We start from the raw sequence: 13,802 nt of genomic DNA on the forward strand, positions 1-13,802 counted from the left end.
TTTATTTTCGTCTATTCTACCCTTTAACTATTTTCTAAAGTTTGTGAATTTTTACTTTTATTAAATTTACCTTCTTTTATCTGCGTTACTGTAGTCTTCTGTTTACAAATTTTTGCACTCATTTTGTAGTTACTTTTTACTGTATTACTTACTTTTTTCTTACGTTCTCTTAATAATATCTATTTATTTTTTGACTCTTTCGAGAAACTGTGACAGGTTGTAACATTTCATAATTATAATCTTCTATATTCGTTTTATAAAATTTTACATAAAATAATTAGAAACTATAGATATAATAAAAACAGAATAAGTTTGCTCCTGCTAGTTTATTATTTTGTTTTGTATATTTCAAAAAGTCAAAAAATCTCTATAAAAGCTTTAATTAGTTTTTACTTTCATAACTTTTATTTTTCGTTCCTTGTTTCCAGCGAAAACTTTGAACTTATTTAAATTTCCTTAAACTCATCGAACTTATTGAAACTCGCCACCATTTTTCGTTCTTCGCCAGCTAAATGTTAGTGCTTTTAAATAAAGTCGTACCTCGTAAACCTCTCCCGCTCTCCATCAAGCGTTATAAAAGCGCCCCGCGTCGTATATGCAGAGAATAATCTTCGAGAAGAAAAAAACAGCACAACATTGCATAATGCATGATTTCGGAATTTCCGTCGTTTATATCGATTGTAGACGACACTTGTAAAATTCCATCGTAACTTCGGTATCGTTTCTATTATTCAAGACGCAACGCTTTTGGATTTCTCCAGGACCGTAATGAAGTCGATAACAAGTCCCACATTTTTATTTTTCATCGTACACGCGTCCAACTGCACGGAAAGCAAGTCAATTTGCTCGGGAGAATACGAGTCGTAATAAAATTTTTCCGCACGATGGCGATGGGAAGTTTAATTAAGATGCGGTCCGGCGGACGATTTTGAAACGTCATTTTTAAGCTGCTGTTTACGACGACTTGTCGAAGTTTTACGACGGAGAAACACCACGGTAGTATTATATCATACGAGAGAGAATTAAAATGTAAAGTTGAGCTTTTATGACGGAAGTTGCTGAGTAAATTTCGCTCAAAAATGGTTTACGGACTTTAAGGGACTTCGTGGCGCCGGGGTACACGGATGGATTAACACCGACGGGGTTTTTAGACGGCTTGAAAACATTATTAAGTTTGGGAGATTGCCATTTTTGGCGAGGAAATGACTCGGAAAATACGAATCTAGACGAAAAAAGGCGAGTTTTTTAAATAATATGATGGAGCAAAAACTAAGTTGCGCGGAAGGAGTGTAAATCATTAAAATTACACGATAATTATTAGTTGAGAAAATACACTAGATCTGTCGAATATCATCTCTAAAATATGTACTAATGACCGACACTGATACACTATTATAAACTAGAGATAATTATAGTGTCTAATGGTATTTCATTTAACTGAACATAGAATTAAACTTTAGACCGTAATAACAACCTTCAATAAAACAAACTTCTCATGTTTAATAATAAACATAAACAACTCTAGAAATGTTGCACTTCCAATAGAAAGCCAACCTCCAACTCGCATTAAAAACTAACATGTTAACAGGTTTTTGTGTCAACAAAATTTTGTAAATTGCCAGATTACTAAACTTCCTATTCCTACTTTAACCTGAATTAAGTTCGATTTAGACCACAACAAATGAAAGTTTTTTTTGAAAAATTGTTTTGTTTGAAATTATTGATCGAGACAAAACGTCCATAAAAATACCATAAAACACTAATTCCCGTGAAATCACTTTAGTTCCGAGGTTTACATGACATTTTTTCTAAGATCAAAAAATTATGCATTCGACATTACACAAGATGTATACTTTACCCTTGAATGAGTACATTTTACTACTTTACGGACTATTTTAAACAAAAACACAAATAAGAACAAAAATGTAGTTTTGTTAGTATGTAATTTAAAAACTCCTGAAAAACACAATAAATTCTAGATAAAATTTCCAAAATAATAAGAATTAATTGTCTCTAATAAGTCTAAAATAAAAAAGACCGTGCTAAGGGAAACATTTCTTATAAAACTAAAAACAAAATTAACTTTAAATCATATTTAAAATGTGGATCCTAATGGATCATTAAATTCCTATCAATTAGTTTTCCACTAAATTAAACCCAAAGAGAGTAATCAAAGGAACAAACACTAATCAGAGTAATCACTCTCCAACACCTCACTGAATCTAAACTTAATTAAAAAAGGAAATTTATCCTCATTGACAATTATTATTACAAAACCAACATAAAATAAAATCGCCTTTTCATTATTTTGGTTTATGTACACCTATACCTACTTACTGTTGATTGGTTTGGGTTGGATATAGGGAATTAACATGGACATTTTTTTCACGCTGCAGAAGTAACAGAAATTATAATCTGATTGATAGAGCTTGTAGTGCTCGAAAAGGGCTATCGACATTTTTATCGATTCTCCAATTAACTCTATTTTGGCGAAACCGGCCCTCGAAAAACCGAAATTTGAATTTGCCGCGTTAGCGTTACTAAAAAACGAACTATCTCTGTTGGCAACAATGACTTGATAGTTCCTTTCTTAGTAACGCCAACGCGGCAAATTCAAATTTCGATTTTTCGGGGGCTGTTTTCGCCCAAATGAAGTTAATTGGAGAATCGACAAAAATGTAGATAAGATAGCCCTTTTCGAGCACTACAAGCTCCCTCAATCAGATTTTGATTTCTGTTACTCCTGCAGCGGGAAAAAAATAAAAACCGTTACTACTAACACCCGGTAGTTAGATATATATTTTTAGAAAAAAAACTTCCTATAAACTGACATTAACTCTCATTATCCGAAATAATACCTATTTGCCAAAAACTGCAATTTTTAATCTTTCAAAAGCAACAATAGTATATTAAAAAACAAGTGTTACAAACACTCTCATTTTAATAAAAGCAGTTTGTGACACGATCCACGCAGTGGCGAATGTTACAATGCACGAGTAGCACAATAAGAAGCTGTAACACGTGTTTTTTATACTATTTTTCCTATTGAACTATTTTCAAATTGAATTTCTTATATTTCCATCGCCGAAAATTATTTTCAATTATACAGCGTGTTTCAAAAATAAGTTACAATACAAACTTGTGTTTTTTTGAAAGAAACACTATGTTTCTTATCGTTTTTAGATGTAGATTTTTATGACAATGTTTTTAAGCTAAACTTTTAATGGTCGATTTCCTTAGTTTTAAAAATAAGACGTTTTTTTGACGAAAACATGCACTTTTTAAAAATTTATTACACAAAAACTAACACATCTAGAAATATTTTTTTACTAATGCAAAAAGAAGGTACAAGCTATAAAGTTGTAACATTTTTTTAGTGTGTTGCATTTGCAAAGATAAAAAAATAAAGGCGTTTGTTAAAAGTTTAATAAATTTAATAAATTAAATGGAACACTCTACTTACAGTTTTTGCATTTAAAAAATTATTAAAGTGCACAGTTGTACACGAGAGCGAAGAAATATCACTTAATAATCACATTTGTGTGACTGAAACCATTATTCTTTATTTTTACAATAAAATTATTTGAATTTCAGTATTTATAACGATTTTTACAATCTCTGGATAAATCAACAGATAAATGATCCGTGGTGATGGCGATAGTATCAACAATGCCCAGATATTGATGGGCATTGTTGCTACAATTAATATTGAATGTTAAATATTTTTTCATTTATCAATTGTAGACATTAAAAGTTTATTTTTTTAATAGACAATTTATCAATCTATTAGATGCAAATATAAAAAATAGGGTGTTTTTTTAAGTTATTTATCTTTTAACAAACTTCTTAATTTATTAATCTTTAAAAATTCAAAACTCTAAAAAATTGCTACAGCTTTAAATTCTATACTTTTTTTGCAAAAGTAAGAAAAAAATTGTTCTAGCTGTCTTAGTTTTTGTGTAATAAATTTTTAAAAAGTGCAAAAAGTGCAACATTTTAGTAATTCTCACCAAATTCTCCAAGGTTTGCCATTTTATACAATAAAATTGAAGTGCTGTTTGGTCACTATGTTTAATTCACACAGGGGGGACACCCTGTAAAAGTTTAGCGTAAACACATTGTTTTAAAAGACTACATCAAAAAATGCAAAGAAACACACAGTGCTTCATTTAAAAAAAAATACAAGTTTGTATCGTAACTGATTTTTGGGAAATGCTGAGTGAAAATAATTTTAGATGATGCACTAGATTAATACCTACCAATGTCATACATTTTTTTTTAATTCTACTATTTAACGGTAAATTGACTTTTTCAACTCACTGGAACACCCTGTAGTTTCATTCATTGCTTAAACCACCACAAAACATTAGAAAGTAATATTTATGCCAATTTTTTTATTAAAACTGATTTTATGTAACATTTTAAAACCTTTGCAAAAATATGTATAAAGTCATGTCTTTCTTTAATGTTAGCCAAACCGTAAAGTCACAATATGATATTGGTATTCAAAAAGTAAAAATATTTCCAAAAAGCTTTTTCGAGGGAGCAACACGCAACAAGCAATGTACCCACTTGTCATCGAGAGAAATATCAAAGATGATATTTTAGCCGTTTCAATCTTGCAAGCAAACCGTCTTTCATTTATCCTTTGTCATATTCAAATGCTCCCTTTTCCCCAATGCATATTTGAATAGAATTCGGCGCAATTCCTCCACATCACTTGCCTGCAGAAATGCCTTCATATTAATCCCCGCCCCCTTTTCAATGAAATTCGCTAACATTCCAGGTGCTAGACTACACCCAATACTATCTGGACTTGTCTCGCGCTAATTCAAATTCCAAGGGAGAGGCCGAATGGACCGTCGAATACAACTTCAGCTCCTACTACGGAATCACGGAAATAACCCCCAACTCGCTGCACCAGCTGGCCGACAAACTGACATCGGTCAACCACAACACCTTCTTCGACAGGTTCCTCGCCGCAGGTTCTTCCTCCTTTTACTAACTCCAAACCGTTGCAGGTACTACACCGCCAACTCGGTGAGGATGTATAGCAACCCCCAGACAGGCTGCGATGCCAACTGCGCCCACACCCACTACTGTGCTATAACAAGGGTCGATTACCAGGAATTCGCGAACTGTCTCAAAACGGCCGCTAGTGCACTTGCTTCTTCCTCGTCGCTAATTCGCGCGCAGAAGTTCGGACTTTTCGGACTTGTTTATGTGATCAGCAGAGTGTGATAGTCTTTCTGAGTGATGTGGTAGGAAATTGCTCACTTGTTACGACTTCATTCACCCTGAATTACGAAAAACGACTCACGGGGAGCGGTCGAGGTCGAGACTTGTTCCGTGGCGACTAGTATACTGGCGGGATAGCAAAAAATAAGACCGAACCCAAATATTAACACTTGCAAAATCATGACAAATACAAGTTTAGGATTTCTAACAACCATCGAAACTTGATTGATTTTATATGAAATTGTTTTTAGAGGAAAAATTTCAACCACCAGTGACGGCTTTCTGATTTATTTAAAAAGAGTTTATTTTCAAAATATGTTTAATGAGAGAAATTCGTTTCCTCCATAAACATTCATTTTCCTAATTACTCGTTGCTGTTCTAATTATGTATTAAAAAACGCAAAAAAGTATTGCATTACAACTTGGTAAAAATAGTGCCTCTGAAACATTTTTAACTAACAGAAGATTATGTATATGAAAATAAAATTGGCAAAAATAGTATACATGTTATGTTATTAAGAGTAAAGGTGATAGTTTATTTGGCGATGCCAAACGTTAATTTTTCCGAACGTAGTGAGGCCACATATTAATTCACTTTTATCCCGAAAAGCTTACACCATTTTATCCACAAACGTATTTAGATTGAGAGTAAAGAGCAACACAATAATTAGCAAGTAAATAAACAAAATGTTCAAGACGCTTTGCAAGTAATGAAGTCATAACAACGCTTTTAAACAAACATTATGCGTCAGTATTAAAATTTGTGTTGAAATTTTCGGAAGTCTTTGTTAACTTAACTAGTGCAGTTAGTAGTGCAAAATATCATCTATAATGTATTTTTCCAAAAATTGCTGAAACAGCGAACAAAACAGCATTGGTAAACGACATAGTAAAAGTATAAACAAAATAGAATTTTTAGAAGTTTTATTTGTGACAGTCATAAAAGTGGTCACTTTTGTAACGTTTTCGGATAAAAATTCTTAATTAATTTAGTGATTCAAAAAAAAATCAAATTGTGCTGTTCATGACTAAAGAGATAAAAGCTATAATTATGTGATTATTTTTTGATTACTTTTTTTAAAATAGCGTCCCAAACAAAATACCAAAGCTTTTTTCACTGTTTATTACAGTGTTTTTCTTTTGGTTTCCCTCTTTTTTCAAATGTATTTCACTATTTCTCAGAACTATTTCCCACCTACGTCGCTCTGACATTAATATATCAAATGAAATAATTTTGAGTAATAGTGAAGTAATTTGACAAAAGAGAAAAACCAAAAGAAAAACACTAATAAACAAAATTTTGAGAACGCTAATTAATATTTTTATGTGATTATGTAGAACTATTATTAGATTTAAAAAGTTTTTAATTAATACAAAGTCTGTTTCAAATGAGCTATTTTTCTCAACTTTTTTCTCAAATTGGTAGTTGTAAGTATGTTTCGATGTAAAAAAGGTAAAAAACTAAAATAAATATCAAAGCATTGAAAATTTTATTTGCTTCTGAAATATTTTGTTGTTTATTATAATAAATTTTTCAACAATGTTAAAGATATGGGATAAATTGAAAATTCTACATTAAACAAATAATAAATAATTTTAGTACGTGCTTAAAACATTACAATAAACCAGGATTATTAATTTAACAAGAAAAAATACAAACTGGGCTAATAATATAAAAAAGCAATACAATATTTGCAATATTTCTGTTTTTTCATTATATAAGTTATATTTTTTAAACGATACGATGTTGTCGTACGTTAAATAGTTTTCGAGAAAATTGCTGAAAAATATCCAAAATATTAATTGGGCTATGTGACCTAATATAAAAAACAATACAAATGTCAACAATTTGTGCAATATTTGTGTTTTTTTATTATTTAAGTTATATTTAAAGAAATATTTAAAGAAGTATATACTGTTTAAAGAAACAGTATATACAAAACTAACAAAAAATGCAAATTCTTGTTCATAAGTGTTATTAAAACACAAAAAAATTATCAAAAATAGCAATAAATCGGCATATGGCTGGTTGCTTGTCACAAGAGTATTCACAAATTTTATTTTAAAAGTAGACACACCAGAGCTACGATAACAAATTATCCCCAGGAGCCGCCACTGATGATGACCACAAACAGTGGGAAAAAAATGGTCCTTTTTTCGCCATCCACTCGGTATTCTCGTAACTTAGACCACAACAACGAGACGAAATCGACCGCAACCATCCTTCGGGATATTTTACTGGAATTGGTATTATTAAATTTTATGGAGCGGATGCACAATTTATCTAAAATATTTTTGTATCAATGCAGTTGTAAATAAAAGTATACCTACTTAGTAAATGCATCTATCTTGTAAGATAGCGCTTTTCATGTGAAAAGAGAGAACAAAATTTTTAAATTATTCATTGTTCAGCTAATCTCCGAAAGTCCCTTAAATAATAAAACCGCGCCGTTTTTTCACAAGCCCTTAATCTGTGTATTAAAAAAGCGCCAAATCCCCTCTCTTGACTCTACGAGAATCCTGCCAGGATGTGTAAGGATTTAAATTTGGCAAGATGTGTTCTTGTGTGATAACGTAACTATTTTAAGTAAACGATTTCATGTATTTTTATATCATTTAATTGTTCTAAAAGTGTATATAATGTATAAATAATGTTGGCTGCGACGAAAATGACCAAATTTTGCTATTATATAGCATCACTATTATAGCTGTCTACTTGTATAACCTTGAATCTAATGTTGTTAACTTTTATTATACTCTATGTATTTTGACACTAACACGTGATTTAAGTTATACATAAATGACTCACTAATGAATCACGTGATGGTGTAGTTTTCCAGAATTGGGTTACCTACTCGGTTACTTTAAGTAACATATAAATACACCTACCTATTGTATGTTAAACAAGACGATGTTTTTATAATGTGGACATTTTTATGCTTTTAAAAAGAAACGTAAATAATATATTGCCACTGTGAATACTTGGACTAATTGTTGTATGTAGTTGTTACTCTAATGTGTTACTGTTTTGTATTTTTTATTATCAGATTTATTTCTACATCATTAAATAAAGCGGAATTATTGCCAGAGTTTTATTTAGACTCCCCAAAAAAAATAAATTTCACAACTAAAAGTTTTTTCTTTCTTTTTCTTAACACTAATATCTTATACTGTTTCCATAGGGCCGTTAATATACTCTCTTCCACAGGCTGTCCCACGTAAGACTTTCGGGTCTAATATCTATGTTATTTGCCAACGGATTTTTATGAAATTTAAAATGTAGACAATTTCGAAGGTGGAGATTTAATTAGTATTAATAAAATTATTTCAAGATAAAATTAATAATTTTAACACACATTTTCTCAGTTTGAAATTAAGCAAAACTACTATTATATTGTTAAGCACTAAAAAATAGACCTCTACACAAAAAATTAACTAAGTCACTTGTCTACATCAGCAGAAATACATCAAATATGTTGTTAAAATTTGAACCCAATTTTTGAAAGAAAAACTTCTTGTAGTGTAATACCTATAGGGTGAACATAAAAAAGTATGAAATCAAGCGTTTTCTTTTTAATAATTTGCCTCCAGAAAATAATAATTAATATAAATTAAAGTAATATAAAAAATGTGGTCGTATTTTGAGAACGAAATGTTTTCTTTTTGAGTTATGGTCAAAATTGTAATTTATGTAACAAAATTTTGAAAAAATTAAATATAAAGTACATACTCGTAGATATTTTACTATTGCATTAAAATAAAAANGGAAAATTTTATTCTTGATAAATCTTTATCATTTATCAATTAGTTTTTTCAAAAAAAAAATTGTTTAAGCAATAAACGTTTGGTTCCATACTTTTTATTTACCTGGTATAATTTTTCTTACAATCCTACAAGAAAGAGAAAAATAACAATTATTCTTGATATCCCAGTTTTAATATTAAATGTAGCAGCATATTATTCCGTTACTATGAAGGAGGTAAAATTTTTACTTCCCTGAGAGGTTAGATAAAATATGTAATTTTGACAGTGGAGGGAGGTAATTGTCCACTTTCTTAGCGGAAATTAGGGTGAAAAAACTTATTTTATGTTAGGGTCGTAAGAAAAATACACTTATCTTGACATTTAGTCAATTATTATGACAAATTTTCTTATAACAATTTCTCAATATAGAAAAATTTCTGATTTTATTTTTTATTAGTGTTGGAAAAATTTTGAAGAGAATGCAACTTTTATACTAAACAGATAAAGTTTTAAAGCCAAATTTAAAACAAATATTAATTTATTATTTATTTATTAATGTTTAATTAATGACCCTTTGTAAAAAAATTGCCAATAAAAGCCACAAATAATATTAAACAGAGTTACAGTTTAGGATACAGCTTCCGTGTTTTCTCTTTTAATAACCTGTAGCAATAAACAATTATTTTTCCAACAGAAATGAATAAAGTCAAAGTGCAAAATTGAAACTCTTATAACTTCGAAATTTTTTTAATAGAATTTTTTTAACATTTTTCTCATGTTCCTGATATCTTACCTTACATAACATTTTTCTCTGGGGCGCGAGTTCTGGTGCACCCTGTATTATTATACAAAAAAATCGGCGGTGGTCATAAAAATTCAACACAAAAGTATGTTAAAAAAACAAAAAATGCTCCCGTGTATTAAAAAAATTGAGCAAAAAAACAGAAAAAAAATAAAAATCGCTTGACTCGCAGATAAAGTTTTAAAGCCAAATTTTACACAAATATTAATTATTATAATATTGAACAAAAAAATCGGCGATGCTCATGAAAATTCAATAAGTACAAAAGTATGTTAAAAAAAAACAAAAAATTGCTCCCGAGTTTTGAAAAAATTGAGCGAAAAAACAGAAAAAAAATAAAAATCGCTTGACTCGAAGATAAAGTTTTAAAGCCAAATTTTACACAAATATTAATTATTATAATATTGAACAAAAAATCGGCGATGGTCATGAAAATTCAATAAGTACCAAAGTATGTTAAAAAAAAACAAAAAATTGCTCCCGAGTTTTGAAAAAATTGAGCAAAAAAAAAACGAAAACAAAATAAAAATCGCTTGACTCGTAGATGAAGTTTTAAAGAAAAATTTTACACAAATACTAATTATATATTATTAAATAAAAACATTGGCGGTGGTCAAACACAAAAGTATGTTAAAAAAAAAAACAAAAAATTGCTCCCTGGGAAAACTGAGCAAAAAATCAAAAAAAAAAAAACGCTTGATAACCTACTCAAAAAAAAATGCGACAATCTATTTTTGCTGTTATTTTTTTCTGTTTTTATTTGCCAAGTTTTCAATCTACTTTTCAATATTGAATTCAGAGTTATTCCAATTCTGGTGACCACACAATCATGTCAAGTTCGCCTCAGGTTATCACAAATAAACATTTTCACTCAATATAATCCAACTGATGACCACACAGCTCCAGTTATCCGCCAAAATGTGCCACAAGACACTTCTGTGTTTCCTTTCCCTTACATTTTTCCAAATCGCGTATTCAGCCTTCACTTTCAAAAATGTAATGGTGACTTGCGACAGCGATAGTGCTTTATCAGACGAAGAAATCCCTTTCAGTACCGTTGTGACCACAAACCAACTTAAACCCCACCTCCCCAGTGGACAAAAATGCAACAACATCGCTATCCAACACGCAACAATCCCTTTTCTTGCCAGAGACTCACTTTCTGACATCAACAATGCGAATTTCCTGGTTTTGGAAAACAACGAAATTGAGGAAATCCAACCTGGGGCGTTTAGAAATGTGGTGGTGAAACAAGCTATGTCTTTGAAAATGAATAAATTAAGGGAAATCAGGAGAGGAATTTTTGAAGGAGTGCGAGTACCAGTTTTGTTTTTGAGTTACAATTCCATCAACTATATTGATTATCAAGCGTTTAATAATATGACAAATCTTGAAATTATCCACCTTGACCATAATCAACTTACTAATATCAACCCATTTTGGTTCAAAAATGCGCCAAAGTTGACCAAAGTCAACCTCTCCCATAACAAAATCCAGAGAGTTGACGCCAATGCCTTCGCAAACCACGTCTCAAAAATCGATTTGAGTAACAATCTGATTCAATCAGTGGACCCTCACGCTTTCAGGAGGACCAAAAAGTTGCTGTTTTTGGGGTTAGCCCACAACCAAATCAACAGTTTGGATCCCAATTGGTTGAAAGACGTCAAAGTTCATACTTTGGACCTAACCAACAATTTACTTTATTGTTTGGAAAGTGGTTTAGGAGGGTTGCAATCAACTAATTTAATCGATAAAAATCCTTGGGATTGCAATTGTTTGGAGAGGATTAAACGGAAGGAAAACACAGTCTTTGGCACAATTATAGCCAGCGAAGATTTCAACAGATGTAACATTTTTAGTTTTAGTTAATTTTATGTACTGTATTTATTTGATCATAATAAACGGTTTTTATGTAATTTTTGGTGTAATATTAGTGATTCTAGAAAAAATGTAATCAATGATAAATATTTACACGTGTTACATTGCGCCAAATAGATAAGTTGAAGAATGGTCATTACGTTTGCTTGGCCGCGACCTTAAACCTACAATCTCTTATCAAAAATTTGTTTACGTTGATTATAAAGCAAAAAATCTTTCCAGTAAATAATGAAATGTGACAATTCTAGAATATTGTCTCAACGACAATTAAGATTTCCAAAATGGTAACATTGCAACCATTTGCAACTACATTTTTGGGGTTAAAAATACAGTGCTATCAAAAAGTCAACTTTTCTGTCACTTTAAAAAATTCACTGTAAACTACCTTTTACTCTCATCATGACTGACATTTGACAATTAAACTTTGGGTTGTTGTTAATATTGTTAAACAATTTGTCTGTATTAGGAAATTTATTAATTGAACTAAGTGTAATTAAATCATTGCTTTGATCTGCTGTTTATTCGTTATTATGCCACAAATCACTATTTTTTGAAAGTAAATAAGTTAAAATGACATAAATAGGACAAGAGTAAATGAGGTAATTAGTGTAAAGGTTGTTTTAGAGTTTACATTATGAAAATGACAATACTGCCCGAAATTTTTATTCCGCAATTGTACAAATTTAAAAAATGTCACAATGACAAATAATAAAAAATATCAAAATAATTTTTATGTAAATTGTGACAGGCAACCGTGATGAACGATTTGTATAATCTTTTTCGTTTTAATGTGCATCAAGAAGTTTGGTGAAGTCTAAATGCATCTTTAATTTAAAGGCAGATTCACATAAAAAAGTGTTATTAATGTCATTCAGAACAAATTTAATCAGATCAATATTGATGACGAAAATTTTTAAGTTTGCTACCCATGTTAATTTTAATTATTTTTTGCTACCTGGGGTATACATTTATTTAAAAAAAATAGTTTTTAAGAAAGATTAAAGTTAGAATTGTTTGAATTTTTGCATAGTTGCCACCTTAAAAGAGTTTCTTTCAACGACTAGTTACTAATAATATAAATGCGAATATATGAATAAACACCAACAACATCTCATTTTCTCTCAAAATAATTTTTTGACATTTAGCTAACATACAAACTGCCATACGACATACTAGTAAAGATTTGTCAACAAGAAATTACAATCTAGGATTTGAATTTTTAGGAAAATTACGTTTTTCATGTTGTTTGTAACTAGAATTTTTAGAGGTATAATAATTTTGAATGCCTAGGGTTGGTTACCCCTTGTTGTTGACGGTTGATGTTTTCTGTCAACCTACTGTCAACTATCTATACAAGCTGACAGATCACTTAACCTAAATTTTTGACACTAGTTACAAAATCTTTTGTTTGTCACCACAAACCAACCTAACCAAATTTAAGGCAACTTATTGACGAATATCCCTAAATCCTAGGGAGTAATTTCTTGTTGATACGATAATATGTTCTGAACTAGTACGCCTTCATGATAGAAAAACTTTTTGATCGCACTGTATATTATACTATACAGAATGTCCCACGTTAGATTTTCTGGTCTAATGTCCCTGTTATTCGACAACGGATTTTAAAGAAATTTAAAAACTAGACAACTTAGAATAAACCTCTACACAAAAAATAACTGAATCACTCGTCTGAATCAGCAGAAATGCGTCGATTAAGTATATTGTTAAAATTTTGACCTGAACTTTAAAAGAATTTTATAAAAGTTGACTAACAATAGTTTAACGACCCCAAGTACCATTTTGTACTAAAAATAAAGTTAGACTTACTACTAAAAATGAAGTTAAACAGAGGTGTATCTGTAGATCCTTAGTTGGAGGTTTATCTGTACAAAGATCTACAGACCTATAGCTGGAGGTCTATTTGTAGATCTATCCACAGACCTGTAGCTATAGATTTATCTGTCGATCTATCTACCGACTTGTATTTGTAAGTCCGTGTACAGATCTCTATCTGTAGATCTATCTATAGATCTAGCTCCAAACCTATAGCTGTAAGTCTATCTACAGACCTGTATACTCTTATTCATATTAATGTGCATCAAGTAGATTGTGGAATTCTAAATGCATCTTTAATTCACAC

General features: G+C 30.4%; 2 protein-coding genes across 4 annotated transcripts in view; both read left to right on the forward strand.

Annotated features, from left to right (window-relative positions):
* The window catches only part of LOC123010058 (acid sphingomyelinase-like phosphodiesterase 3b), a 220,065-nt gene extending 214,098 nt beyond the window's left edge, over window positions 1-5,967 (forward strand). For all 3 annotated transcript variants that reach the window (XM_044406693.1, XM_044406692.1, XM_044406694.1), the window contains exons 8-9: window positions 4,787-4,971; window positions 5,022-5,967. In XM_044406693.1, coding sequence (XP_044262628.1) covers window positions 4,787-4,971; window positions 5,022-5,241 — 405 coding nt within the window. In that variant the 3' untranslated portion in view covers window positions 5,242-5,967. The remainder of the gene's footprint in view (window positions 1-4,786; window positions 4,972-5,021) is intronic.
* Window positions 5,968-10,672: 4,705 nt separating this feature from the next.
* Window positions 10,673-11,700, forward strand: LOC123009827 (chondroadherin-like). Its single transcript, XM_044406347.1, has one exon. It carries the CDS (start codon window positions 10,673-10,675, stop codon window positions 11,651-11,653), a length of 981 nt encoding a protein of 326 aa, XP_044262282.1. The 3' UTR covers window positions 11,654-11,700.
* Window positions 11,701-13,802: the final 2,102 nt, after the last annotated feature.

The sequence above is a fragment of the Tribolium madens genome, unplaced genomic scaffold (genome assembly GCF_015345945.1).
Source record: "Tribolium madens isolate multiple individuals breed KSU strain unplaced genomic scaffold, Tmad_KSU_1.1 Scaffold_7;HRSCAF=85;Tcas5.2_LG10, whole genome shotgun sequence".
Classification (NCBI taxonomy): domain Eukaryota; kingdom Metazoa; phylum Arthropoda; class Insecta; order Coleoptera; family Tenebrionidae; genus Tribolium; species Tribolium madens.